We start from the raw sequence: 25,905 nt of genomic DNA on the forward strand, positions 1-25,905 counted from the left end.
GTCAGGAGGACTCAGAGTCTCATTGACTTAAAAGACCACACAGACTTTCAGGTTATGTATTAATTAGTGATTAGCTGAGAAAATAAGAACTGGCAAGGTTTGTGTAACATTAATGATGACTCTGATAAGTTCAAGTGCTCCAGTAAAACACAACAGTGTGACAGGAAGTCAGCGTGCACAATACCAGGACCCTGAAACTGAAACACCTGAAGAGAACCCACTCATCATCTATTGATCTGGGCACACACACATGAACCTGTGATCCAATTACATGTCCAGTACGGACAGTTCATCTGAATAAGGACACCATAGAGTCGGCACACCCAGCTCCGTGACGGTCAAATGACATGGTGTCTCATTGCTGCAGCTCATTGCATGATTACTGTAAACGCCTCTGAGTGACTGATTTCTGGATCTGTCCTCAATGTTTGTTTGCACTTTTGCAGCCTGGATGGCCGACGGTCTAAACAGAGGATTGTGTTCTGTGTTCTTCCAGGTTGACTTGCACATGAAGTGACATAGGGACGAAGAAACCAACGTGGAACATGCCCAACCTCAAAACCAACCTTTTACTTTAGTCCTCTGGATAAAGCTATTTGTCATGAAATGCAGTATGAAGTCAAAGGATCAGTGTAGGTTAGAACAGTCTTACACTGAGACTGAGACCAGCAGGGCTTTTTGGTGCTCACTGACACCAGCCTCCCAGCCTAGATCTACTATTGACCCATGCATCTTCTCAGTCCCTCAGGTGTTTATTACGTACTAGTCCAACATTTCTAAAATTTCTTTCCTACAGTATTATTATTGTGTGGAATTGGGACAAACCTGCAGGATGTCTATACGAAGGATCCTAGTGGTTTACATCCACTATCACAAATACACAGGGACACTATATAATAAGGCACTTACTGTGTTTGGCTTTCAGATAATTAACTATAAAAGTTTTTGATAGTTTTAACGAAGCGTTAACATATAATGATGTTGATAAAATGTTTGATGTAGTGTCAGTTTTGTATTGAAGTTCTGTAAAGCCACAGCATTTCCCTCTCATGTATTTTAATAAAGTAAAAGCCGAGTGACACACCTGTTCTGTCATTGTGTGAGTAGTTATTGTACATGTCACTGTGTGTGTGTGTGTGTGTCTGTGGAGGAATGCCTATACATTCAGACTGCTTGGTGACATTTAGTAATTAAATATGACAGTGATCCATATCCACAGATTGTTGTGTCACTCTGGTGGAAATTCAGTGACGGATACACACACACACACACACACACACACACACACACACACACACACACACACACACACACACACACACACACATGCAATCTGCAAAGACTCGGAAGTGTAACTGTTCACAAGAGTCAAAATTGGTTTCCCTGGTTCCAAAGGTGGAAGCAGAAACACTGAATTCTGTTATGAAACAGTGGAAGTTGAACAAAGCACAACATCGCCATCTTGTGGTCACATGAAGTAGCTCACTGACATCGTTGTTACCTGCAGTGGACAGACCAGCAGGTGGAGGAAAATCTAGAGAGGTGGAGGTTTGCTCTGAAAAGGAGAGGAATGAAGCTGAGCCGCAGTAAAACAGAGTACATGTGTGTAAATGAGAGGGACTCAAGTAGAACGGTGAGGTTACAGGGAGCAGAGGTGAAGAAGGTGGAGGATTTTAAGTACCTAGGGTCAACAGTCCAGAGCAACGGAGAGTGTGGAAAAGAAGTGAAGAGACGTTTGCAAGCAGGTTGGAACGGGTGGAGGAAAGTGTCAGGTGTGATGTGTGACAAAAGAGTGTCAGCAAGAATGAAAGGAAAGGTGGACAAGACAGTGGTGAGACCAGCAATGTTGTCTGGTTTAGAGACAGTGGCACTGAGAAAAAGACAGGAGGCAGAGCTGGAGGTAGCAGAGCTGAAGATCTTGAGGTTCTCTCTGGGAGTGATGAGGATGGATAGGATCAGGAATGAGGACATCAGAGGGACGGCTCATGTTAGTTGTTTTGGAGAAAAAGCCAGGGAAGCCAGATTGAGATGGTTTGGACATGTTCAGAGGAGGGACAGTGAATACATTGGTAAAAGGATGCTGAGGTTAGAGCTGCCAGGAAGGAGGCCTAGAGGAAGACCAAAGAGGAGGTTCTTGGATGTAGTGACGGAGGACATGAGGATAGTTGGTGTGGGTGAGGAGGATACAGAGGATAGGGTTAAATGGAGGCAGATGATTGGCTGTGGAGACCCCTGAAGGGAGCAGCCCAGAGGAGAAGAAGACTTTCTGGTAAATGGATATAGATCATGTTCATGGACACATGGACAAACCTACAATGATTTGATTTGGGGAAATATGTTTAAATAGGGAAGCATGATGGATTTAGTGGTTAGCACTGCTGCCTCACAGCAAGAAGGTTCCTGGTTTGAAACCCATCAGGGGCCTTTCTGTGTGGAGTTTGCATGTTCTCCCTGTGCTTGTGTGGGTTTTCTCCAGGTACTCTGGTTTCCTCCCACAGTCCAAAAACATGTATGTCAGGTTGATTGGTGACTCTAAATTGACCATAGGAGTGAGTGTGAGTGTGTGAGGTTGTTTGTCTCTATGTGGCCCTGTGATGGACTGGGGACCTGTCCAGGGTGGACCCCTGCCTTTCACCCAAAGACAGCTGGGATAGGCTCCAGCAGGTCCCTGGGACCCTGGTTAGGACTAAGGGGGTCTAGATGATGGATGGATGGATGTTTTACATTAATTCAGTCCTTCCTCTGGTAATGTTATCGCCTCACTGATGCCACCTGCTGACGAATAAGGGGAATGTTGTTTTATTGTTTAATGTAATTTCCTTAACTTTTCAATTCAAAGCAACATCAAGCAGTGTTCAAGTCTATTTTTCTATCATTTTTATTAAATGGTTTTCAGTGAGTCGGACAACAATGATGGTGTTACAAACTTACAGTATAAATAAACTGTATGAGAATATTTTGTACACATCCTAACAAAAGCAGAGGAACTCATAAAGAATAACTTGGACCCAAATATTTTCCCATTAAAAACATAGAAATACAGTATGTTCTGAAGTCTTGAGGTGGTTTGTTTTGTCCAGTAAAGACACTTTAATGTGCCAGATCTGTTTTTTAACATTGTGCGTCCCCTGTAAATTAAATTTAAAAAGTCCACTGGAAATGTTTAGTAAATTATAATGATTCAAACCTTATTTGTTGGTCTGTGGTTTAGCTTTCTGGAGACATGTGTAACAGTGAGTGCTATTCTGTAGTTTAGACTGTTGGTAAGTGGGTTGTTAAACTGCACTAAAAATGAAATACAACGAAGAGTCATGTTCTGATGTTTGAGGAAGCATCGCTACTCTCGTTCTGCTATGGCTACCAGGTGCTCTTCTATCTCTGCCTCTGACAGTGTCCTGCAGGAACAGGAGAGAAAATAAGGAAGGAAGTGATGCAAGATAGATAAAAAAAAAAAAAAAAAAACTAAATAAAATGGACATTCAAAATAAACTAGTGCATCAATCACAGGAGCATTTAGATCAATTCAAAAAAAGGTTAATTCCACCTATTTTAAGACACTGGAAAAGCATCAGGCTAATGCTTTCAGAGCAAAATGGTGATATGTGCTCACAATTACATCTACAAAAAAAAAAGATAAAGTCAAAACTACAGAAAAAAAGCAAATGACAATATTGGAATAAATAAAATATGTGTGATCTGTGTGTGTCATGTTAAACATAAAACTCCAGAGCCGAGGCAGCTGTGACTATTCAACACAGCAAACGTGGGAGTCCGGTTACCTGAACTTTGGTTTGTCTTTGGTGACCACACCGATCTCCAGCTCTGCAGCCTTGAAGTCCATGGACAGAACAGAAGACAGACAGGATATAGCCATCTGTGAAGAGGGGGGGGGGGGTTACTGTGCTAATAATCTTAAATAGATAAACAACAAACACTGTCAGACCTTTAAACTGGATTTTTAGGTAAAGCAACACTGAAAATCCAGCTGTGGATGAAAGGATGTGGTGTGTATTAACTAGTTTAACTCAGTGATTCTGGGGCAATCAGTCCATTCCATGAATATCACAGTCACATGAATTAAAAACAAAAATAATTTGTGTCTTTATTAAACACACCCATTAAAATAAAATTATTTACAGTGCTGGTATAACTGGTTGAACCTTGTACTTCATGTAGCTGTGGATCAGACAGTGTCCTGCACAGAACTGCTTCAGCTCAGTGGTTTTACTGGGATGTAAACAGCATCGCTGTTGGGTTAAGGTCTGGGCTCTGACTGGATCATGCTAACAGGTTTATTTTCTTTGTTAAAAGTTATTCAGCTGTAGATTTACTCCAGGGCAGCACGGTGGGTTTAGTGGTCAGCACTGTTGCCTCACAGGAAGAAGGTTCCTGGTTTGAAACCCATCAGGGGCCTTTCTGTGTGGAGTCTGCATGTTCTCCCTGTGCTTGTGTGGGTTTTCTCCAGGTACTCTGGTTTCCTCCCACAGTCCAAAAACATGTATGTCAGGTTGATTGGTGACTCTCTGGGACCCTGGTTAGGACTAAGTGGGTACAGATGATGGATGGATTTACTTAGGACATTACCCTGAAGATACCTTGACAAACCTGGGAGTTATTTTTCCCCTCAGTGATCACAGCTGTACAGTTTATAGAGGAGAAGGATATTGATCTCATGGAAAACACTGTTTTTGTTCCACAGACATTCCTGTAGTCAGACATGTGGTTGCAACATGACTCCAGTCTCAACGACTTTGACTTTCATCTATCCATTCTCTATATTAGTCCAATTCAGGGTCACAGTGGGCTGGAGCCAAACACAGATGACACATTCAGGGTTCACCCTGGACAGATCGTCAGTCTGTCTCTTGGCTGACACACAGAGACAAACACTGACACCTGCGGCACTTTGGGGTCACCAATTAGCCAAACCACGAGCCGCATGTCTTTGGACTGTGGGAGGAGACCGGCCTACCTGGAGAAAACCCACACAGGCTGGGGCTAGTTCAGACAGGACTCAAACCCAAAACCTTCATGGTGCGGCCAACCAATACTCCACCGTGCCACCCCGCTTGGCTTTCAACAAGATACCTACTTGTTCTTAGATCATATGTAATAAATGTCTTAATAGACAGGTGTTCAGTTTAGTTCAAAGTTACTTCATTAGGATACAGACTCACTGAAGGATCATCCTCCACCCAGACTATGTTTATACATCTGAGGATTCAACTAGTAACAATTCACGTATCTCACTAAACATCATTACACTTCACTCTACCTGCACTGTCCTGTCGTGGGTCAGTTCAGGCTTTTTCTTCAGTTTCTTCTCCAAGTAGCTGTTCGCCTCAGTCTGCTTGGCTCCGACCGCCGTGGCTCTGAAGCCACAGTAGTAGCCTGCCGGGTCACACTTGTACAGGACCGGACCCTGCTGTGGGTCGATAGCCACCATGATCATACCTGGGCAGGCAAGTGAACAAATTCAGATAAAAGATAAATAGATAAATAAGAAGCTTTGGAGAAACACCAGTGAGAATGTGCAGTGAATGTGTGATCTATTGTGCTGCTGATAAAATAAAATCAAGAAAAGCATCAGAGACGAACACCCAGGGGCTCAAATCGTGACGTCCACTCACAGCAGCCTAGAGGTCTCATTTCAGCGTTTTGCGTGTAGACCTGGGAGATATCAGCCAACCTACGACACAACACGTCCGCTGCGATGTCATAACCAAACTTATATTTCCATTCTCCAGCTTCCACTCGTGCCCGGTGAACCTGGGAACGGCTGTCAGCTGCAGAGGACAGAAGAGACGATTGAGCAACATAAACGCCTGGTGTTTCTAATGTTATTTAATCAATATGATGAGTGTGATGACAATAAGACTATTCATAGTTTACACCATTGTCCACTTAGCATGAACATATTGTATACATCACCCAAAATAAAATTCTTCTTGACCTTGTGTGTTTCCTGAATACATACCACTGTGTCCAGTCATCACACACCCGATACGAGGGGTCAGTCTGAACATATTGGTAACAGTGGACGAGTCCAGCAGCTTGTCCTGCAGTTGAGAGACATTAAGTGTCTGTTTCATCTGACAAGTAAGTAATTGATGATTTGAAATAGAAACAGATGTGTTATATAAATCAGATGCATCTGTCTAAAGAGGCAACACCTTTATACTAAGTCCATGTAACATACAGCTTTAAATAAAGGTGCTTGGTCATATCCATCCATCCATCATCTAGACCCCCTTAGTCCTAACCAGGGTCCCAGGGACCTGCTGGAGCCTATCCCAGCTCTCTTTGGGTGAAAGGCAGGGGTCCACCCTGGACAGGTCCCCAGTCCATCACAGGGCCACATAGAGACAAACAACCTCACACACTCACACTCACTCCTATGGGCAATTTAGAGTCACCAATCAACCTGACATACATGTTTTTGGACTGTGGGAGGAAACCAGAGGACCTGGAGAAAACCCACACAAGCACAGGGGGAACATGCAGACTCCACACAGAAAGGCTCCTGATGGGTTTCAAACCAGGAACCTTCTTGCTGTGAGGCAACAGTGCTAACCACTAAACCCACTGTGCCGCCCTTGGTCATATTCACTGTAAGAATATATATTCAAACAGCTAGACTCACTCAGGCATCTTACCTATAACGCCTAGAATGTGAAATTTACAGGTGGTGACCAAAGTACGTTAACTTTGCCGTCTTCCCATATGTTATAGACTTTTGCCAAAATTACCGGTCGTCTCTGATCCAGACTTGACAGCGTAGCTGCAGAGTTAGGGTAGCATCATGTTAATGGGGTCAGCAAAAATCTGGAGTCATGACTCGTGTGACGCTTCACTGCGTCGCTTCAACTCACATTATCACCAACTTTGCAAATATCAGCGAGTGTGTGTGCGTGTCTCTCTAGTTGTTATGATCCTTGTGAGGATCGTATTTCTAGTCCTCACACCTTCAACACGCTGAGTGATTCTTCAGTGTTCAGGCTAGAATCAGGTTCAGGTTTGGGGTCAGATCTGGGGTTAGGGGTTCAGTCGTGGCGGTTATGGTTTACAGTGAGAGCCTGGGGAATGCTTTACATATCTGAGTTGCGATCACAGGGATGTCTGAGTGTGTGTGTCGTTTCTTACAGGCACTTTCTTTTGCGTGACCACCACAGCACAGTCTATGCCCCGGACACCCACAGAGGTCAGCCCACTCTGGGAGATGGCTTTGAAGGCATACTCTGCAGGACACACACACACACACACACACAGGTCACACAGGTCAGAATAAAGTAATAAGCACTTCATATCAAACGCTGTTAATAACCAGAGAACAGTGCATATATTAGTGGGACTGAGGGTTAAGTTATAACACTCCTTTAAAAGGAGCAGAATTAGGTTAGTTTAGGTTTAACACAGATTTAGGTTTGAGAGGTAAATAGTGAAAAAGAAAGACGCTAAAGCTGCATTGATCATGTCCCATTGTAACATTAGAGGCTTTGTGCACCAACCCAAAATGTCTCTTACCGACTTGGTAGAGGCGGCCCTCTGGTGAAAATATGGTGATGTGTCGGTCGAAACCTGCGTTTGAACCGCGGGACATCTTTCCTCAGATGATCTTCGCCGCACTTGACGCGTCTTTATGCCTGATCGAGGGTTATTTTCTGTCTGACGCTCAGTCAATAAGAGACATGTCTGAACGATAAGAGCAGAATAATGGAGTTACTTCCCCCACACGGGGTTTGGTTTTTTTACTTTCTCTTTCAGTTGCAGTTCAGTCAGGGAGCTGCAGCTCCACCAATAAGGAAGTCAACCAGGCGGACTGGTCTGTGTCTGTCACCAACACTATGAACCTGCGCTGTGCGCGGCGCTTCTTACAGGCGAGAGGAAAAAGCTGTGTCGGGTTTAGGGGGAGTTTGAATGGATGGGAGAGGCACAGCCCCCTGTCTCTGTGTGTGTGTTGTCATTTGGCTATTGGTAGCGCCCACCCACACACACACACACACACACACACACACACACACACACACACACACACACACACACACACACACACACACACACACACACACAGACACACAGACACACAGACACACAACTAAATGTCAGGCCGCCGGGTTGGCTTCTGTCTCAGCGATAAGAAGCGCAGGAAACTGAACCTGGACGCTTTTGCGGAGTTTTGTGCGTAAGTAAATGGCGACTTCTGACTTTTTAAACATAAATATGGAAAATGAATTTAGATCTGAAGAATATGGAGTGGCAACACACAGTACATTTGATCAAGTACTGCGCTACTAAATTTGAGGTACTTATACTTTAAAAATATTTGACTCTTTTACTCCACTCAGTCTGGTTCACAGCTGAAGTTGTTTGTTACAGTTTTTCATATTTTTCCTGTGCAGTGAAAAGGTCAAAAATACAACATACTGTGGAATATATGCACTGCTGCAGATTATACTATTTACAGTTTTTAAAGTACTTCAAATTAGTCCAATTACAACAGTAAAGTTCATCATCTACATTAACGCAGCAGTAAAAACATTCAACAGATTCTTCTGCACTTTTACTTTTTATACTTTAACTACAGTTCGCTGATAATAATTAGACACTTTCACTTAGGTAGGATTTGAGTGGAGCACTTATACTTGTAGTACAGTTATTTTCACTTAAGTAAAGTTTCTGAGTGTGTCTCTGTTCAGTAAAAGTTAATGGACTTCCTTCAGGCTCTTACAGTGGAGCTCCTTAACAGAAATCCCAAATTGCATGGGCTCATGGTAAATAGGGGGATGTGGTGATTTCATGTTATTTTAGCACAGTGCAGATGAGCTCAGCTAGAAGCATCAGCTGACTGGACTGTGGTCATTCCTTAATTATAAACATTATGTTTCTTCTTCAGGGGCCATGGGGTGGAAATAGTGGAGGTACGTGTTTTTCCTACTCTGCACTTTCGTAGACACACCTGCACAAAGCAGTCCAGCAGCCTCGCGTGACATGACTAAGTCTGAATGAATGTATACATGCCATGTAACACCCACACAAATAGCTGAATGTCTTTTCATTCCAGGTTAAGCAAAAGCTGCAGAGGAAGCTAAAGTGCATCAGTAGGAAACAAACAAAAAAGACAAACAAGTCATGTACAGATGTCCACAACTTTAGTAATCCATGTCACAGCCACCTGCAGCCACCTCTGATCTGCTCAGAGCCAAAAAACAATGGCTGACTGGAAACGCTCGGGCATTTCACTGCATCAAGATAGATATCTGTACCTCAGCATGAGTTAACATTGTTACGCATAAATGATGACTGCACATTTCCCCTCAGTTTACCTGTTATAGCCATAAATAACCACTGGTATCACCCAAAATAGTCCAGTTATACAGAAGTGAGCTCACTGCAGTCGGCCTCTACACTGTGTCTAACGTCGTCTGACTCAGGGTTCACACACACTTCCTGATATTTAAAGAGGGCTGATGTGTAAAAATCTCATTTTTTTCTATATTTTGCACAACTAAGGATTTAATGGTCTCTTTTAACATGTAAAGCGTAACAGTGGTGGCGTGCACCAATAAATGTCACCACAGTGTGGAAAGTACTGTAACACTGTAGTTTGAAAGGTTTGGTACAGGTGGTGTGTTTTAATTCTGCCAGATTGACCTCACTCAGCCGCTGGTTCACCAGGGACCTTTCGACGTCATCGTTCACAAGCTGTCTGACGTCATCGTGGAGGCGGAGCATGACAGCCAATCGCAGCAGCTTCTCGCCAACTTCCAGGTACAGCTGTTGAAAACAAAAACAAACACTGTTTCTTAATGTTTCTGTGAGAAGAAAAGGAGGTACTGGAACACCTGGTGCTCTTGGCAGCATCAAGACTGAGTAACAGGTAGATTCCTGTTTGCAAAGTGCTGATTTTATTTCTATTAATCGCAGTGTGGCTGAGCTGCTGTTCAGTGATCCATAGAGTCATGCTGAAAGTGATGTGAAAGAAAACGTTCCCTCTGTCTGTTACCTTACAGAGCTACGTGTCTGCTCATCCCAGCACAGCTCTTTTGGACCCCCTGCCTGCCATGACCCAGCTCCTAGACCGCTTTGCCTCTTACCAGATCATGAGCAAGCTGCACAATTCCCTACGAGGTGAACTGTAGCTCCATAGTGTAGATACTGCAGATTATTTCTTGATTATAGATTTAACACCTGCCCTCTCTTTCTATTTAACAGACTGGCGTATCTGTAGTCCTCCCTACCTTGAAATCCACAGCGCCACCGACCTCCCGTCCATTCAACAGGTCTTGGTGGAGCAGGGCCTGAGCTTCCCTCTCAGTCAGTTCATTTTCTGTCACTTTCTATCTTCCTATATTTAGAAGAAGAATTCATAAACAGCAGTGTGATAATGTGCATTTCTGTAATATATATTAAGGCACTTCATATGTAACCACTTTGCAGTTTTGAATGTTAAGTGCTGAGCTTCTTCTGTCCATGGGTCAAGCCAAAAGACTCAGCTGTTGTATTTGTAACCACACAACAGGACTGGGAGAGAGAAGCCTCTAAATGTGTCTCAGTTTATTGTGGGTCTCAGACCAGTGGACTTAGTTGTCCCTTTTCCTTTCTCATGAAGTATGACAGAACCACAAACACTTGCTCTTTTTCTCTGTCAACCCCAGTTTGTAAAACCAGAGTGGCACATGGCTCACTTTCCCATGAGGTGAGTGGTTTGTTTTCCCGTGTCTTGTTTCTGTGAACATTTCCATTAGTTGTTTTCACTGGTGTTTTTGTGCAACTGTATTTTTGCACTCAAAGTCTGTGCAACTCTGTACTGCAGATGTCTCTGATCTTCAGTGCAAGCGGTCTGGCTGATATCCACCCCCCCTGTGTGCTTCAGAGCTTCGTCAACCATGGAGCTGTCCTGCACAAGGTGTTTGTGGTAGGAGACAGACACTTCTGCGTAGAGAGGCCCTCACTCAAGAACTTCCCATCTGGTCCTTGTGGTCAGTCTGCATCCCACCAACAGACTTTCTTCCTTTCCTTCCATTGTCCTGCTGTGTCTAACACTGTGTTTTTCTTTGTTACCTAATTCTGCTCCCTTTATCCACCTTTTTTTTCTGCCTCCAGACAGAAAGACAATCTTCTTCAACAGCCATCAGGTGTCCAAACCAGAGTCAAGCTCTGATCTTACAGCTGTGAGTGTCAGAAATGGCTTAAAATGCTCAAAAAGTTCCAAACCTAATGTTTATATGAAGTGAACATTAGGCCTATGAGCTCAGAGCACCAGAAGTCCGTCAGGGTCAAAAATCTGTTCTAAAAATACGCTTTCTTGTCTTGTCTTCGAAGCTGGATGAGCAGATGCCGTGCCTGCCTCCTCCGAGCTCTGAGGCCGTTGCCGCCCTGGTCAGAGAACTCCGAGTTCGGCTTGGCATGGCCCTGTTCGGCGTGGATGTCATCATCAACATACGCACACACACTCTCACTGTCATTGACGTCAACATCTTCCCAGGTAATAGACACATACTGATGCGCTAACACACACACACACACACACACAGACACAGCAGGATTCTGATACTCGTCTCTCCTTCAGGCTACGAGGGCGTGCCCCAGTTTTTCTCCTCTCTGCTCAGCCACATTGAGTCAGTGTTGGACAAACGGACCTCTGCGTGCCCCCGGGATAATGGCGTTCCTGATTCCACACATGCTACATGTGGTTCGTCTGCTGCTACAACTGACCTTTAAGTCACAGGTCACGGACTGTGCAGTGTTTCATCGGCTTCGCAGAACAAAAAAGTAAAAGGTGCAAACCTTTTTGCTGTTTTGAAGGGATCAAACTCAGCTGGTTTTGAGCTTTTGCTTCAGTTGTAATAAGTATTTATTTGTATTTATAATATGACTTGATCTTAAACTGCATCTTCTATAAGCCACACTAACAATTGTATGTTTTTAAAGGATCCTGTTTTATTTACAAGTCAACAAATCAAACCTATGGGACAAAATGGTTTAATACACCTTGTGTTTATTGATTGACAGGTAGCATATAAGAAGATACAGCAGGCACAAAATACAGCATTCTGATTGGCCAGTAATATTACAAATGGTGTTTTTTTGTTTTTATTTGTTTATATATTTTTTTCATTTTTGGAATCTCCTCTATTCCAAACATGTCAAACCCTAACCCTCCGCTGCCTCCCCCGAGAGACATTTAAACATCTTCCTTGCTGGTTTGTAAGATGCATTTTGCGGAAACGTTTTGCCCGTCTTTAGAAAAAGAAAGTACATTCATTTTTCATTTAATCTGAAGTGAAGAAACATCTCCTCTTTGGAACAGACCGTTTACAAGTCTTGACTCATAATGTGTGTTATTAATACACAAGTTGCCCAGGTACTTCTCCAGTGTTCAAATACATAAATGTACTGTAAATCTTGGCTGTGTAGAAAAAGAGATATTTGCTATAGGAGTATACTATATATGATGAACTTTGATTACATATTAAAATACATGGAATTACTAATTATTTGGCTAATTATTGCATTCACATGTGCTGTAGTCTATATTGTGTTATTGCAGTAAGTGGGCCTCCAGTGGTAACCCTGTTAATCCTGCACTTTGTGCATTTTTATCGAATGTCCTCTTGGGGGTGCTGTTGCTTCATATTTCATATGACCTTGGCTTGCAGACTGTGATATCTGATATTTACACAAATGACATGACAGCCATGAAAACGGTGATGTAACACTACATTTATCAGCTGTATTGTCAGTGTTACTGTTACCAAAAGACAACAGAATGGCTTTAGTGTCTCCCTCTTCCCTCGACTCCTTGGCTTATTAAGATAAGAGTGCAAAGCTGGCTGAGAACCTGAAGTGACACTTTTAGACCTTGTAAGCTGTAAGTACATCACGTCCTGTCGCCACACACTAACCACGCGCAAGACCAACTTAACATCTGACATACGTACATCTGACATACATATCTGTGCAGAACTACAATCAACTTACTCTGAATATTTTTTTGGTGTCACCCCATTTCGTCACAAACAGTCTGATTTTAACAGTGTATGAGCCAAATGAAACACAACCCTTTTCTCTACTTTTATCATCAAAGAAATAAAGAGGGCATAAAGATCTGCTCCTGTGCAGAAATATCAGTAATACGTATCTTTAACAGTCAGAACAATATACACCTAAGTTATTAATTATTGCACAAAATATATATTCAAATACACATATTACTTGTAGTAGGGAATCTGTTTTTCCCATCAAGAACAACACACCATTAAGGATGATACCTTCAGTGAGAAGAAGCACTGATTGCCAGTAACCATGACTCAGATTTTAAAGATGATTTTGCATTTCTGTGATCTGCAATCTGCAGTCAAAATTAACATTTGAATGAAAGTGATGAATGCCTTGCATTCATAGCCATTTACGATTGAAGTGAAATCATCTGTCTACCTTACAAACAGCATTTACAGATACTAAAACAGGGACATGACACAACAAGCTTTCAGATTCTCTAGAAAACTGCTTCGCTTTTCCTCAACATTCAAATGAGCATTGAGGCAACAGCAAAAGCCTTGTCCAGGGAATCTAAAAGCAAAAATGAACAGTATGTACAGTTTCTACTACAATCCATTTACAGGTTCTAATCTGAAGACATTTCTCTGAGTGCTGTGAGTATTTCAAGGCTGCTAAATGGAAAATGTGTGTGCTGGATGTGTGACTGTGAATGCAACAGAGGGCTTTGTCAGTCTGATGTGTATGTGTATATATATATGTGTGTGTGTGCGTGTGTGTGTGTGTGTGTGTGTGTGTGTGTGTGTGTGTGCCTTATCCTCTGCGAAGCTCCCTCAGCTCTGCAGCAACTTTGCGCAACTCTGCTTCAATCTCCAGCAGCTCCTGGAGGCATAAAAGGTGAGAATGGACAACACAGGGTTAGAGAACACAGTAATATATCATATGCTAGCTTCTATAGCATGTTATAGGGGCTAGCATGCTATAGCATATAGCATTCCTGAACTTAATAAAGTTTATCTAGTTGCATCTCATCTCATGTAAATTACAGAGCAAATATTTTGTAAATATGAGATACTCATGCAACTTAGTAGATAAGAACTTATAAAAAGGACAGAAATACTTTACACTGTAAATACTTATTTAGACCTGAATTTCCCGTTAGGGATTCATAAATCTTACCTTATCTTAACTACCTGGTAAATATTAAGCAAAGGGAAAAAAATATAACTACCAAAATTTGAATCTCAATAATAATAATGGTTAATATCAAGGATATGAGGATGCTAACATTATAGATGCTAGTGATCATCATGCCAGTGAATCTAGGCCAACAAAGCTTTATTCAGTGAAATCCAACTGTGGGTCAGAGCCACCAATGCTCAAACAATCACATGCAGTGTTGTTTAGTTACTGTTTTTGACGTCTGATTTCAAATTTAAGTGAATATTTGGTTTCTGCTTGACATGTACACACCACTAGCACAGCTCAACAATAAGGGTTTATAAGGATTTTTGTTTAGAAACTGATGCCAAGTGATATCTCAGATCTCAGTTGGTAATTATTCATCTGGGTGGCTCAGTATGATGTGTGGTGTTCCCCAAGGCTCAAGTCTTGGTCCTTTTTATTTTCCTATGCAAAGCTTTCTATCCTTTTGATTTGCATCCTAATGTTTTATGCCATTTTAAAATGTTTTAACACATTATGGAAAACACTGAATTTCCATGGTGAATGGAAAATACATTTGCCTTGCCCTGGATGAGCAAGGGATGCTGCCTTCTCCTTCCTTTAAACACAGACTGGCAGTTACACAGTCAGTATTTAATTACATACATGTGTAGACATATATACAGTATGTATATACATGCTATGTGTACATGTATAAATAATTGAAGTGTAATTTCTGGGCTGCAATATAACAAGCATACATACATGCATTATTTGCACTGAATTACCTCCCCTTCATCTTCTGCATCACCCTCCTCATCTTCTTCCCCTTCCTGCCCCTCCTCATCCTCTCTGACATATTCATCTTCATTATCTTCTTCTTCCTCTTCGTCATCCTTGTACCGCTCTCGCTCAAACTGCCTCGTGGCCTCATCGCTCGCTTTCTCCATCACTCTCTTCTGTTGTGGCTCCTTCACTTCCATTGCCTCCTCCTTCTTTTTGACTTCATTCTCTGCTTTCTCATCGGGAACTTTTTCTCCTTCACCCTCCTTCCTCTCACTCTTCTCCTTTGCCATCGTTCCATCCACTTGGTCCTTTTTCTTCCCACCCTCTACCTCCTGCTCCTCCTCCTGCACCCGCTTCATCTTCCTCACAAGTTCGTCCAGCTCCTCCTGCTTCTCTTTTCTCTCCCTCTCCTGCTCTGGCTTGCTCTTGCTGTCCTGCTCCTTCAGCAGCTCCTTCAACTCTTTCTCCACCTTGTCCTTCTCTACCATCAGCTCCAACTCATTCTTCTTCCTCTCTTCAGCCCTCTGCTTTTCCTTGTCGTCCTTTGTGTCATCCTTTTCTTTCTTGTCCTCTTGGTCCTCCTTCTGCTCCCCTCCAGAGCCTTTCTGGAGCTCCCTCTCCTTCACTGCTTCGAGTCGTTTCTTTTTCAGCTCTTTCAGCAGTTCTTTGAGCTCTTCATCATTCTTCTCCTCCTTCCCTGTCTTGGTGATTTCTTCAGCCAGCAGCTCCTCTAGCTCCTTGGCTCTCTCTTCTTCATCATCTTTCCCCCGTTCTTCAATTCGCGGCTCCTTCATCATCATCTCTTTGGTGTTATCTTCCTCTGTCTTGTCTTCTTTCTTTTCCTCTGTCTTCTTCACAAGATCGGTCACATGCCTCTCCTCCCTCTCCTCCTTGTCATGCTGCTCAAAGTCACTCTCATCATCAGCCAGGTTGTAATCGTAACGCTCCCTCTCGTCCTCATTCTCCCTTTCTCTCTCTACAACAGCCAGACAGCAATAGTCAGAGCTATACACAGAGTGATGTCAAAATATATGAGACTAATTGGTGGTGAAGACATCACTTGTCTCACAGAGCACTGAAAAGCTGACTTAAATCAGAAATGATGTGCGAGCAATGAATATGTAGGTACCATCATCAGCCAACGTCTGCAGCTCCCTCAACAGACCCTGATGTCTTTGAACTTCATCAAGTTCCTCTGCAAACAATAAGACACATTAACACTTCAAAAGGAAAGCACACCAAAGCACATCCCAAAACCTGTTTTTACATTCATTTAGAGCAATACAATATTAAACAGAGTAAGGCATCATATTTCATGTTTCATAAAGTGAAATATTTGGTAATTGACTCAGTGCATGAAATATCAGAACTGTTCATAGTTAATTTTCTGTTTATCGACACACCATGTAATATTATTAAGTTCAGTCAGATGTTACCTGCCAGCTGTGGGCCACATTCATGTTGTGACCTGTCTCCGTTCAGTGTCTCCTGAATAATACATTCAACCTAGAGGCACAACACAAAAAAAAAAAAAAAAAAACACACACACAACTATTGGTCTTGTAATTAAAACATGATAATAATAGGGAGAATAAAAAACACTTGCTTCTGACCTTTGCATCATTAAGGGGTGAGGTTGCTGGCCGGCTTCCCACTGAAGCACAAAACAAGGATGGAAAAAGAGTAAAGAGAAAGTGGAAATAAAAATCAATATAGTTTACATTTCTGTAGCATTAGCATGGCACCAAACTACCTTACAGAACAGCACAGGAACGGTTTGTCCTGCTTGGGCGTGGGTGGAACTGTTCCCTCATTAAGGTAAGCACAGTTACCTTGGTAAAGTGACACAGCAAAGAAGCTTATCCCCCTCTCCCTCTCAATCCAGGATGCAGATATTCCCAAAGGCCTTAGCTCACAGGTAATTTCTCTCCGGGGCTAAATCAGTCACTAATTCCTGCCTGCCAGTAGATCATTAAAGGCAACCTAAGCAGTTCCACTGGTGCCTTTTCTCACGGAGATACTGTACATAGAACCTAACAAGGACCTAAATGTCAGTATAGAGCACAATCCATGTTCGTGCTGCAGCCTGTGACCTTTTCTTCTATTGTTATTCATTGGGTGTAAGGGTGGGATGAATCACAAAATATGGCACGGCTCATTTACTGAACCTTCATTTAGCCATGGATCCAAATGTCAGGCCACATCACTTCCATTCATTTATAAAGGTTTTTCTGCTTTCTGCACACACACCATGACCAAACAAATCTAGCTTAAACAAAGTATGTGAGTTAGATCAAATGAACTGTTTTCATTTTACGGTAGTTGTGATCAGTGTTTTTTAAACTGTTTATGTCTGTATGAACTAAACCCATTACTTTCACATCACCCTAATTAAATTGGGGTGTACAAACTAAAACTAAGATTCACAAACTGATCCATCGTGGACCTTGTAGATACAGGTTCACACACACACACACACACACGGTTTATAATTCACATGCATCTGGTCCTTTCACTGATATACATGTACAAGATGTACTTTAACCCAAACTCTGTGCTCTGTGTCAGCACAGCAGCCAGATTAAGATCAATAGGACTAATTGATACCTTTGGCCATACAGACACGTGAGCTGCCGACACTTTGGCCTTGTAATACTCTGCAAGTCCATGTGATGAAGAGAGGAGACAGTGTGTGTGTGTATACACTTGTATTTCTACCTTTGTTAGGACCATTTTGAACATAACTGAACCCAAATAAGGAGCTTTTGGCAAAGTTAGGACATTTATCCGGTTCTCACTTTCATCAGACACCTGTTTAAGGGTCAACACTTGATTTTAAGGTTATTGTTAGAATTAGGTTTAGCTGAAAGGCTGACGTTTGGGATTTAGTTGTGATGGATGGGGTTAGGGGCTAGGGACTGCATTATGTCTATGGGTGTCCTAATAAAGACAGAAATACGACACCCTGGCACCATAACTAACACTGTGATCTGACTCTATTTAACTGGCTTCCCCTAATGTCAACTGAAGTTAAAAATGTAAAACTAAAAAGTGAGTTACCCTGGGCTCTAACATGCTGCTGATACTAAAACCTGGACCCAATATGAGTCAGGAGTATATTTATATGCTCTGAGTGATTCACAACAATGGATTTATGCCTAATGATATTATTTCTCCCCTTCTTGGCAAATTGAAAGTGAAGCATTTAGTGGCACAGTAACTCTATTATTACCTGAGTAGATATGTAGGTGTTGTTACTGTCGGGTGGGGTCTGCCTGTTACAGACCTGCCACACTGCAGCTAAATCGAGCTTGACCTCACAAACAGGTGTAGTCTGCTCCATCTACATTATCACGCGTATTGCCGCACAACCCCGCATCCAAACGTTAACCCGGTTTGTAGACTTGACACCCTGAAGGCAGCAGCACTTATTTTAACTAATGAACCAGATTTTGACAGCAGCTGGCGCATGTCACCTTGCGGCACGCACACATGTGCGCCTTAAGCTCACCTGTGCGCAGCTCTATTTAATGCTGTCCAACAGGACTGTTTGTCATATGCTCCAGTGTGTGAAATCCCCATCCCATCCGGTAACAGCGTTAGTCCAGCAGATAAACAGAAAGGTGGGCGCATAACAAATTATGTAACAGCCCTTTTGCTGAGCCTATTAGTCTAAAGCCCTGAGGCTTTCTCCTCATTAGGTGAGCATACACACCTTTGGTCCGCTCATCAACTATTATTATAGCGCATTTTGTTTCGCCTGTTTTCACCACAGAGCCGGTTTCATGCCAGTAGAAAGAACAGGGGCTTCAGTTGAGGCAGCAGTGTGTAAAAGATGCGCCTAGTCTGCCCCGCTGAGAGCCATACTCGCATTTTGTACCAAGCGCCCCAAAACACACAAGCTGTAGAATGAATGTGACGGATACTTGCCTCCGACCGCAGCCCAAAGAACCAGCCCGATCACCAGAAGCCCCATAGGATCCGAGAGGTGACGCTCCTGCAGGAGATAACCTTGAAATAACTGGAGCTTCTTCACACACACCCGCCGAGCGAGGTGGAGCCGGCTGCTTAGCACAGCCGTGTGTGTGTGTGTGTGTGTGTGTGCATGTGGCGTCAGGTGACCGAGACCAGATCAAAGCCCAAACCCTGGTGAGGTGCCACAGAGTCAGGTGATCGTCGTGTACGCGCAATAAATGTTCAGCAAGATTTAATGTTTATCTTTGCATTTTAATATCTGAGCGTTTTAAAGGCTGTAAACACACAGACACACACACACACACATTCAAACTAAACACTAAACACATTCAACTAAACTAAACATGCCCAGCGACAATACTGTTGTCAGGCTCTGTGCAAACATCATCAGTGCTGGTCCATCAACATCTGCACGTCAGTGACTGGTACCCAGTGATTCTGCAGCAGCTGTTATGTCTCAAGCCTTGACAGGCCTGTAGGGAGACAGTACATGTTCTAAGGTGCAGCGTCACCTCAAGGTCACGGTGTCATTCAGGATGTTTGGGTGTTAGTGGGTGACACTGTGGTGGCAGGCGGTACTGGTTTAACCATTTAAAACATGAATAAACAAAACACTATTTATTATTATTTACTGATTCTTTTCCTCAAATTATCTGGACACCACTGAGGCTCAAACTCAAAGAGTTTCAGGATTTTTAACAGACACGTTGTTGTATTTACAGTTTCACTATGTTACTTGGTTGAGGTCTGGTCCGTCACCTTAAGACACTGATGCCTCCAATTGACACTGAGCTGCTGAGGTCAGACAGCATGTATGTAACATCCTTAAGGGCATTAGTTAAGTATCGTTGAATATGAACTGGCACAGTGTCTGTGGACGACGGCTGCCGTTGGAGAACTACACTGGTGTTGGCGTCATCTGGCTCTGGGAGCAGGCCTGGGGGGCCGAGTTTGCTGGTTGGGTCCGATGTATTTCAGGGGAGTGTACTTCGGTTTCCCGATCACGTCTAGACCCAAATAAGGCTGCAGGACTCGGGGGACGCGCACCGTTCCCTCCTGAGGAGATTTAGAAAAAGGCGTGGAGGAAATCAAAAGGAAAATAAGTATTAACTGTTTTCACAGCTGATTAATCTGACTGAGTAATTACTGAGATCTGGCTTCTAAATTAGCTGTTCTCCCCCTGTGTTGCCAGTTTGAGGCAACTAACCCCCAACACTCACTAGGGGGAGCCCAGATGGCATCAACACTATGAAACATTTGTTTTCAAGAAAACAGGATAGGTAAAGTTTTGGAAAGACAGACAAAAAAAACAAAACAGGACCGACTCCACACAAAACTGTGTTGTAATGCTTGTGTTCTAATAATGTGTGAGGACTGTCAGCTTGTTTTCCGGTTTCTGCTGGCACATGCCTAAAACCACCATTTTGAGCTGCACGTGTCACTTCAAATTTAGCTCATCATTAATAGCTGCTGGTCACAGCTGCCATTCAGAGAAATATGTCGGTTGCTATAACAACCACGTCATGATTGTGCTAATTTTGCCTTCCAGGAAATCAACATTAAAGAATTTCAAACTGTGTCAGGTGCGTCCCTGTGCTGATGTCTTACTTTGGTTTGATGAGTTTCCAAGAGGGCGATGATGGTTCGGGGGATGGCACATGCCGTAGCGTTGACCTAGAGAGGAAGCGAACATTACAAAGGATGATAGAAGTTAAACCAGCAGCGATGTAGAGCAGTGCTGCCTGTCTGTAGTCTTACTGTGTGGGCGTACTGCAGGCTGCCATCGTCTCGCTCATATAGGATGTTGAGGCGTCTGCTCTGGTAGTCTGTACAGTTGGATGCACTGGAAATCTAGTACGCACATATAGGCAGTAACTGTCATTACACTCATCACAGGCAGGTGAACCTCTTTCAGGCTTTGTAACACCTGGTAGTTAACCTGTGCAGCTTTTTATAATGAGATAAAGTTCAGGTGTTCATGTCACCTTTCCAGTCTTTGGTCGCACATGCATGCTTCAGATTCTGCTATTACCAATATACTGCATTCAATATTTCACTTTCCAACCAAGGACAATGGTGTATCCCTCCACACACACACCCCACAGTTTATATTGTCACTTTAAGACACATCAGACTTAGAGCAGGTGAGTAGGTGACGGTGACACAGTGGGGCTGACCTCTCCATAGCTGTTCCTCCCAGGCATCCAGGCTTCAATGTCATACTTTCTGTGAGCAGGAGGACCCAGTTCCTGAGTTGGCATGTCCAGCACTCTGAGGAAAATAATTACATGTACAACCAAAATCCAACTACAACTGAATGTTATGTGAAACTGAAAGAATATACAGCACAATCAATTTGGGACCAATCAGGTTGATGTTCGACAATATTGCACCTTCAACATCTGGAGTTTCTAAAACATGTGCAGAGTACTGTGTACCAGGCTTCATATGACTCTCTGTGTGTGTGTACTGACCTGTAGTGTAGTTCCAGTGCAGAGAACATTTCTTTCTGCAAAGACACAAACTCCTCCAGGAGCCGAGAGCTTTCTTCTCCCGTCTCGTCTGCTGTCACCCCAAACATTTCTACCTGAATAAACACGTACACGCAGACACACGATTATAAAGCGACAAAGCTCTTCAACATAATTACATTTTACATTACACTTGGAAAATGAAGGATTGCAGCCAGCGAGTTCTGTGTGAAGTTTATATATCCATCCATGCCAGCATGTTGCTGTTCTTGTGACCTTGTTGAAGTGGTGAACTCTGTAGAGGCCCCACGCTTCTCTGCCTGTGTCTGTCTCTGCTCTGTAGCAGGTGCTGCTGCACACTGTCCTGTAAGAGAGAGACGACAGCTCATGTCAGCTATAACTATCCTAATGTAAAACTCTCTGTACTGGACTAGGAGTGAGCTGTGCTCCTAACCTGACAGGTAAGTCCTTCCAGTTTACTGCATGATCCATGAAATAGCCTGAAGAAGAGAGAAACAAAGCAGGTAGTAACTTTTTGCAAATTTCAAGCCTTATTCAGCACCGGCCATCATTATAAAACACATTTAACAATGTTCTTATATCATTCAAATATCAGCACTCATTAGAATAATTTGTCAGTGTTCAGTCTAACGCTCTCATGAGACGACCATTAGCTCAGCTGTTCAATAAATTTGATCAGTTGTTAAATCCTCCATGTCCCAGGCCAGAAAACTGCCTTTTAAAACCACTTCCTTCTTCTCAGTCTTGGATTAGTTTCCAATATGGACATACTGAACGCTCTTTATTAGAATAACTGGTAACTAGATGAAAATAAAATCACTTATAAGACATCACAGAAAAAACAAAAAATGATGATACTATTATATTATATTAAAGAACAGTACCAATAGCAACTATGGACTTAAAACAGAATAAGAACCAATAAATAACAAAAATGAATACACTATGGTTACATCCTCATTTCCCAATTAAAGAGATACACATAACCAAACCTGAAATGCACACACGACTTAGATCAGCATAACAAAACACTAGGAGGGAGCCCAACCAAGCACCACAGCTCATTTTGTTGTTGATATTCTGATTGACAGCATGATATACCAGTTAGTTTAGGCACAAGCCTAAGTTGAACAGTGAGTCGAAAGCCAGGACTGATGAAGTGAACATCATGAATCCTGAACGTCACTGGTCAGTTACTATGCTCTCTCTAAAAGTTTTTATTTAATAAAGCTCATGTCTCCATATCACAGGGAGAAAGCTAAAAAAGCTAAAAGCACAATGTGTAGACACACACAGCCCTCAGGAGAGGCCCAATTAGGCAAAGTCAATAAAAACAACCGTGTGGGTGTAGCAAGGACACAAATCTCATTGTGGCTGCAATGCACTAAGACGGTGCATTAACATTAGTGCAAAACTGAGCGTCACCTGCAATGCCGACCTCTCCAGTGCCAGCCAGGTTGAGGTCTGGGAAACGGGCCGGGTCCAGTGAGTAGACCTGAGAGCGATGGGCATTGGGCTGCATCCCACAGCCCTCCTGGACGATGAAGCAGACAAAAGAATGGATGAGAGACCGTGAGACATTGTGTGAAGTTCAAAATAGTATTATGTCATTTGATGTGTAATTTATTCATAGTCATGATGTTCAAATATCTTGTTATTAAATTCAGTATTTTCAATGAGATCCAAATTATTTAACTGTGGAAAGACTTACAGATAGTGAAATGCTTGGCCAGCCAGACTAACTGTTTCTCTATTCTACACAAAGAATTACACATTCTCTCGCTAAGAAAGGACAGAGTCTGGCTGGTCAGGCTAATAAACAAAGGCACAGAGTGAAAAAGGAATGAATGCTCCTGCCACTTACAAACACTGCCCCCTTAAGCATATCAGGCACAACCATGGGAATAAAGCCCTGTAACAATCAAAATCAAACAAGCTTGTTCCTTACAAGTATTAACAAAAATTCATTTTGCACACACCACAGCTAAAGGGTCCAGACACACTTACCCGTTGCTGCAGTGTGTCAAGGGCAAAGTTCTGGAGGGCGATCTGAAGTCTGGCCCCTGCTCCTCTCAGATAGTACGACCTATGACCTGAGATGTGAGACAGATGCCTGTAGAAGAGGACAAGAGAATGAAATACCATTCATATCAAAGAGGGCAGGCTAAATGTTAGCCAGGATAAATAATATTACTACTACATTTATATAAAACTGAACCTTTGCTCTCAGTCTGTTTGTTGTATGAACTGAAAAGTTGCAGAATATTGAATGGAACAAGAACCTGACAGAATCATCCTCACCTCTGCCTGATAAGACCCAACTCCTCCCCCAGCTCTACATGGCCTTTGGGTGTGAAGTCAAATTCTACAGCAAAGAGACAACAGATTATTTCAATAATATGTTTATAAGGGTGAATAATGTTTATTCAAAGTCTACTCATCTATGCCTCAGATCAGTTAAGTTATTAATGACGACAGTACCTGGCTTCTCACCCACCAGCTCCACCACCTTTGCCAGACTCTCATCTCCAACTGGCTGCAAAAGAAAAGAGAGAAACTTGTAATAACGATTTGCTTAACAGAAAATCCCTCCCCAGATGCCCTGGGTAAGGTGTGTGTGTGTATCCTCACCACATCGGGGTGTGTGCTGTTGGGCAGTCTGAGGGCTCGTCCGTAGTGTTTCCGATCCAGTTCAGTCTCTTTGGTGTAGAGCTCGTTCAGTCTGCTGCGGATCTCTCGACCTTTCTGCAGAGCCTGGCTGTACTCTGGAAGCTGCACAACAAACAACAAGGACTCAGAAGTGGCACCAAATGTGATTTACCTCTGACAAGAGCAGTGAAAGCCGAGATTGACCGAGTCAATAATAAAGCAATAAAAGAGGTTCTGAAGTTGAACTTACATTGGCAAGGGCTTTCTTGTCATGGCTGGTCTGTGAGGAAAGTTAGAGAAAAAGACTAAAACTGCATCTGAAAACTGAAATTCTGAATGGATGTGTTTATTCTGAGATGCTTTTCTGAGAAATAAGGATTTCTAAGTGGCTTCTATTCAAAAAAACAGTCTCCACAAACATCTTTTTTTTTTTTAAACTGGTGAGTACTTGCTGTGATGACCTTTACTGACCACTAGCGCTTTGACTGTGTGACTGATGTGCGTCTTCTGCTTTTCCAGCTCAGAGATTTCGGACCTCACGGCCTGGAGTTCCTGCCACACACTGACCTACATCATGGACACACACACACACACGCACACGCACACGCACACACACACACACACACACACACACAGGGACTGAATTAAAAACAGTAGAAAAGTGGGTGTGAAACTGAATAAGCCTTTCAACTTAAACTCATAACTAAATGCGTTTTCTTTTGTTTCCCTTGAATTATTTGTTCAGCACCTTGACAGTTCCATAAACTGTGTACTGCAATAGTTTACATTTGTTTGTTAGCGTTTTAATTTTATGTTTTATGTCCTTTGTTTTCAATAATGCGATTAATTCTCCCTTCATGAAGGTGATAATGTTAATGAGAACATTTTTGTTCAAAGTGTTTTAGTGTTAGAGATAAACCAACACCTCTCTAAAATACTTTCACCCTCACTAAGATTTATGGCTGTATCAAACTGACTGAATCAATGTGTCACCATTGCAGGTTTAACAATAAATTATTCTTATAATAATAATAATATTAATAATGCTATAATAAGCATTGGAACTTAAGCTTGCAGATTTATTAATATAGATTATTTTATGTTCAGCTCATCAACATATTAATAACCTCAGTCAAATTGCTGTAAAAGACGTTTCCATTCATAAACACAGATTGTCAGCTATTTCAGATAAACTGGTGTTAATGGCACAGGATCAGCAGCTGAGTGGACACTTGCAATTGTCCTGACATCGTCCCCTCGCAGGTCGCCCTTCCTGTTCTCCACGTTGGCTATGACTTTGTCGGTCTGCTCGCACACGGTTCTCATGTCCAGCTCGGGCCTGTCGCTGTAGCCTTCGACCGCATGCTCGTACAAACTGCTCCGAACTCCGTGCGTGAAGCGGTGCGGGATGCACACGCGTAACCTTTGCCGTGAACAGTGCGTGGCTACCGGCTTCAACGCAGCGGCACCCACTCTCAGGACCACGCACACGCACGTCGCCATGTTTGTCCTGTACTCGATGATGCGTCCACAGGGTTTAGGAAAATAGCGTGCTTTGTATTAGCTGTGTGTCCTAGCCAGCCTGTTTGGGTATTATCACCTAAATGAATCCAGAATGTATGACTAAAATTACCACCATTCACTTTCTAAGTCGTTCTACTTTACTTTTTTTTTTAAATGACAATGAAACCAGGGAGCACGTTTTTTGGGGCTCTAAAGCGTCGTGGCTGCCGTGAACGCAACATAAGTATTCCGGAACTAGAATTAAAAAAAATACAACACGCATTTAAATTGTTATTTTAAATAAAACAGCAGCTGTTTCGTGCAACACGTGTAAAAA

The 25,905-nt window shown here is 42.7% G+C and overlaps 4 protein-coding genes across 5 annotated transcripts; 1 reads left to right on the forward strand and 3 right to left on the reverse strand.

Moving 5' to 3' along the window:
* Nucleotides 1-2,860: 2,860 nt before the first annotated feature.
* On the reverse strand, nt 2,861-7,858 carry LOC113133749 (proteasome subunit alpha type-6-like). Its single transcript, XM_026312611.2, has 7 exons — nt 7,525-7,858; nt 7,144-7,238; nt 5,978-6,059; nt 5,631-5,786; nt 5,276-5,454; nt 3,780-3,874; nt 2,861-3,395 (listed from the first exon to the last, which is right to left on the reverse strand). The coding sequence occupies exons 1-7, from the start codon at nt 7,598-7,600 to the stop codon at nt 3,338-3,340; spliced, it is 741 nt and encodes a 246-aa protein (XP_026168396.1). The 5' UTR covers nt 7,601-7,858; the 3' UTR covers nt 2,861-3,337.
* A 198-nt stretch (nt 7,859-8,056) lies between these two features.
* On the forward strand, nt 8,057-12,026 carry LOC113133740 (inositol-tetrakisphosphate 1-kinase-like). Its single transcript, XM_026312598.2, has 10 exons — nt 8,057-8,182; nt 8,894-8,918; nt 9,646-9,768; nt 10,011-10,128; nt 10,213-10,314; nt 10,656-10,696; nt 10,814-10,979; nt 11,104-11,171; nt 11,323-11,485; nt 11,570-12,026. The coding sequence occupies exons 1-10, from the start codon at nt 8,100-8,102 to the stop codon at nt 11,719-11,721; spliced, it is 1,041 nt and encodes a 346-aa protein (XP_026168383.1). The 5' UTR covers nt 8,057-8,099; the 3' UTR covers nt 11,722-12,026.
* On the reverse strand, nt 11,987-19,806 carry LOC113133733 (trichohyalin-like). The gene is made up of 7 exons (XM_026312587.1): nt 19,684-19,806; nt 18,880-18,946; nt 16,563-16,603; nt 16,386-16,455; nt 16,079-16,144; nt 14,952-15,925; nt 11,987-13,881 (listed from the first exon to the last, which is right to left on the reverse strand). Exons 2-7 carry the CDS (start codon nt 18,923-18,925, stop codon nt 13,813-13,815), a joined length of 1,266 nt encoding a protein of 421 aa, XP_026168372.1. The 5' UTR covers nt 18,926-18,946; nt 19,684-19,806; the 3' UTR covers nt 11,987-13,812.
* sars2 (seryl-tRNA synthetase 2, mitochondrial) lies at nt 19,156-25,743 on the reverse strand. Of its 2 annotated transcripts, XM_026312570.2 has the most exons (16): nt 25,302-25,741; nt 24,537-24,632; nt 24,316-24,345; nt 24,048-24,188; nt 23,898-23,952; nt 23,718-23,781; nt 23,424-23,529; nt 23,281-23,328; nt 22,842-22,950; nt 21,850-21,895; nt 21,672-21,759; nt 21,399-21,511; nt 21,102-21,195; nt 20,683-20,775; nt 20,533-20,598; nt 19,156-19,980 (listed from the first exon to the last, which is right to left on the reverse strand). In XM_026312570.2, exons 1-16 carry the CDS (start codon nt 25,566-25,568, stop codon nt 19,840-19,842), a joined length of 1,557 nt encoding a protein of 518 aa, XP_026168355.1. In that variant the 5' UTR covers nt 25,569-25,741; the 3' UTR covers nt 19,156-19,839. The 2 variants fall into 2 exon arrangements, with proteins under 2 accessions (XP_026168355.1, XP_026168361.1); XM_026312576.2 differs by lacking the exon at nt 23,281-23,328 and having other exon boundaries at nt 25,302-25,743.
* Nucleotides 25,744-25,905: the final 162 nt, after the last annotated feature.

Source organism: Mastacembelus armatus, chromosome 13 (genome assembly GCF_900324485.2).
Source record: "Mastacembelus armatus chromosome 13, fMasArm1.2, whole genome shotgun sequence".
NCBI lineage: Eukaryota > Metazoa > Chordata > Actinopteri > Synbranchiformes > Mastacembelidae > Mastacembelus > Mastacembelus armatus.

Excerpts from the sequence above, each read along its gene's own strand:
- LOC113133749 (XM_026312611.2), bottom strand. The coding sequence starts at position 7,600 with ATGTCCCGCGGTTCAAACGCAGGTTTCGACCGACACATCACCATATTT. Across the intron at positions 7,239-7,524 it reads GGGCCGCCTCTACCAAGTCG|AGTATGCCTTCAAAGCCATC; the intron begins GTAAGAGACATT and ends TGTGTCCTGCAG. Across the intron at positions 5,455-5,630 it reads AATGAGACCTCTAGGCTGCT|GTATGATCATGGTGGCTATC; the intron begins GTGAGTGGACGT and ends TTGCCTGCCCAG.
- LOC113133740 (XM_026312598.2), top strand. The coding sequence starts at position 8,100 with ATGTCAGGCCGCCGGGTTGGCTTCTGTCTCAGCGATAAGAAGCGCAGG. Across the intron at positions 8,919-9,645 it reads ATGGGGTGGAAATAGTGGAG|ATTGACCTCACTCAGCCGCT; the intron begins GTACGTGTTTTT and ends TAATTCTGCCAG. Across the intron at positions 10,129-10,212 it reads GCTGCACAATTCCCTACGAG|ACTGGCGTATCTGTAGTCCT; the intron begins GTGAACTGTAGC and ends TCTATTTAACAG.
- LOC113133733 (XM_026312587.1), bottom strand. The coding sequence starts at position 18,925 with ATGGGGCTTCTGGTGATCGGGCTGGTTCTTTGGGCTGCGGTCGGAG. Across the intron at positions 16,604-18,879 it reads TCTTTGGGCTGCGGTCGGAG|TGGGAAGCCGGCCAGCAACC; the intron begins GCAAGTATCCGT and ends TTTGTGCTTCAG. Across the intron at positions 15,926-16,078 it reads GCAGACGTTGGCTGATGATG|AGAGAGAAAGGGAGAATGAG; the intron begins GTACCTACATAT and ends TGGCTGTTGTAG.
- sars2 (XM_026312570.2), bottom strand. The coding sequence starts at position 25,568 with ATGGCGACGTGCGTGTGCGTGGTCCTGAGAGTGGGTGCCGCTGCGTTG. Across the intron at positions 24,346-24,536 it reads ACACAGTCAAAGCGCTAGTG|ACCAGCCATGACAAGAAAGC; the intron begins GTCAGTAAAGGT and ends CTTTCCTCACAG. Across the intron at positions 23,329-23,423 it reads TTGACACACTGCAGCAACGG|GGCTTTATTCCCATGGTTGT; the intron begins GTAAGTGTGTCT and ends TGATTGTTACAG.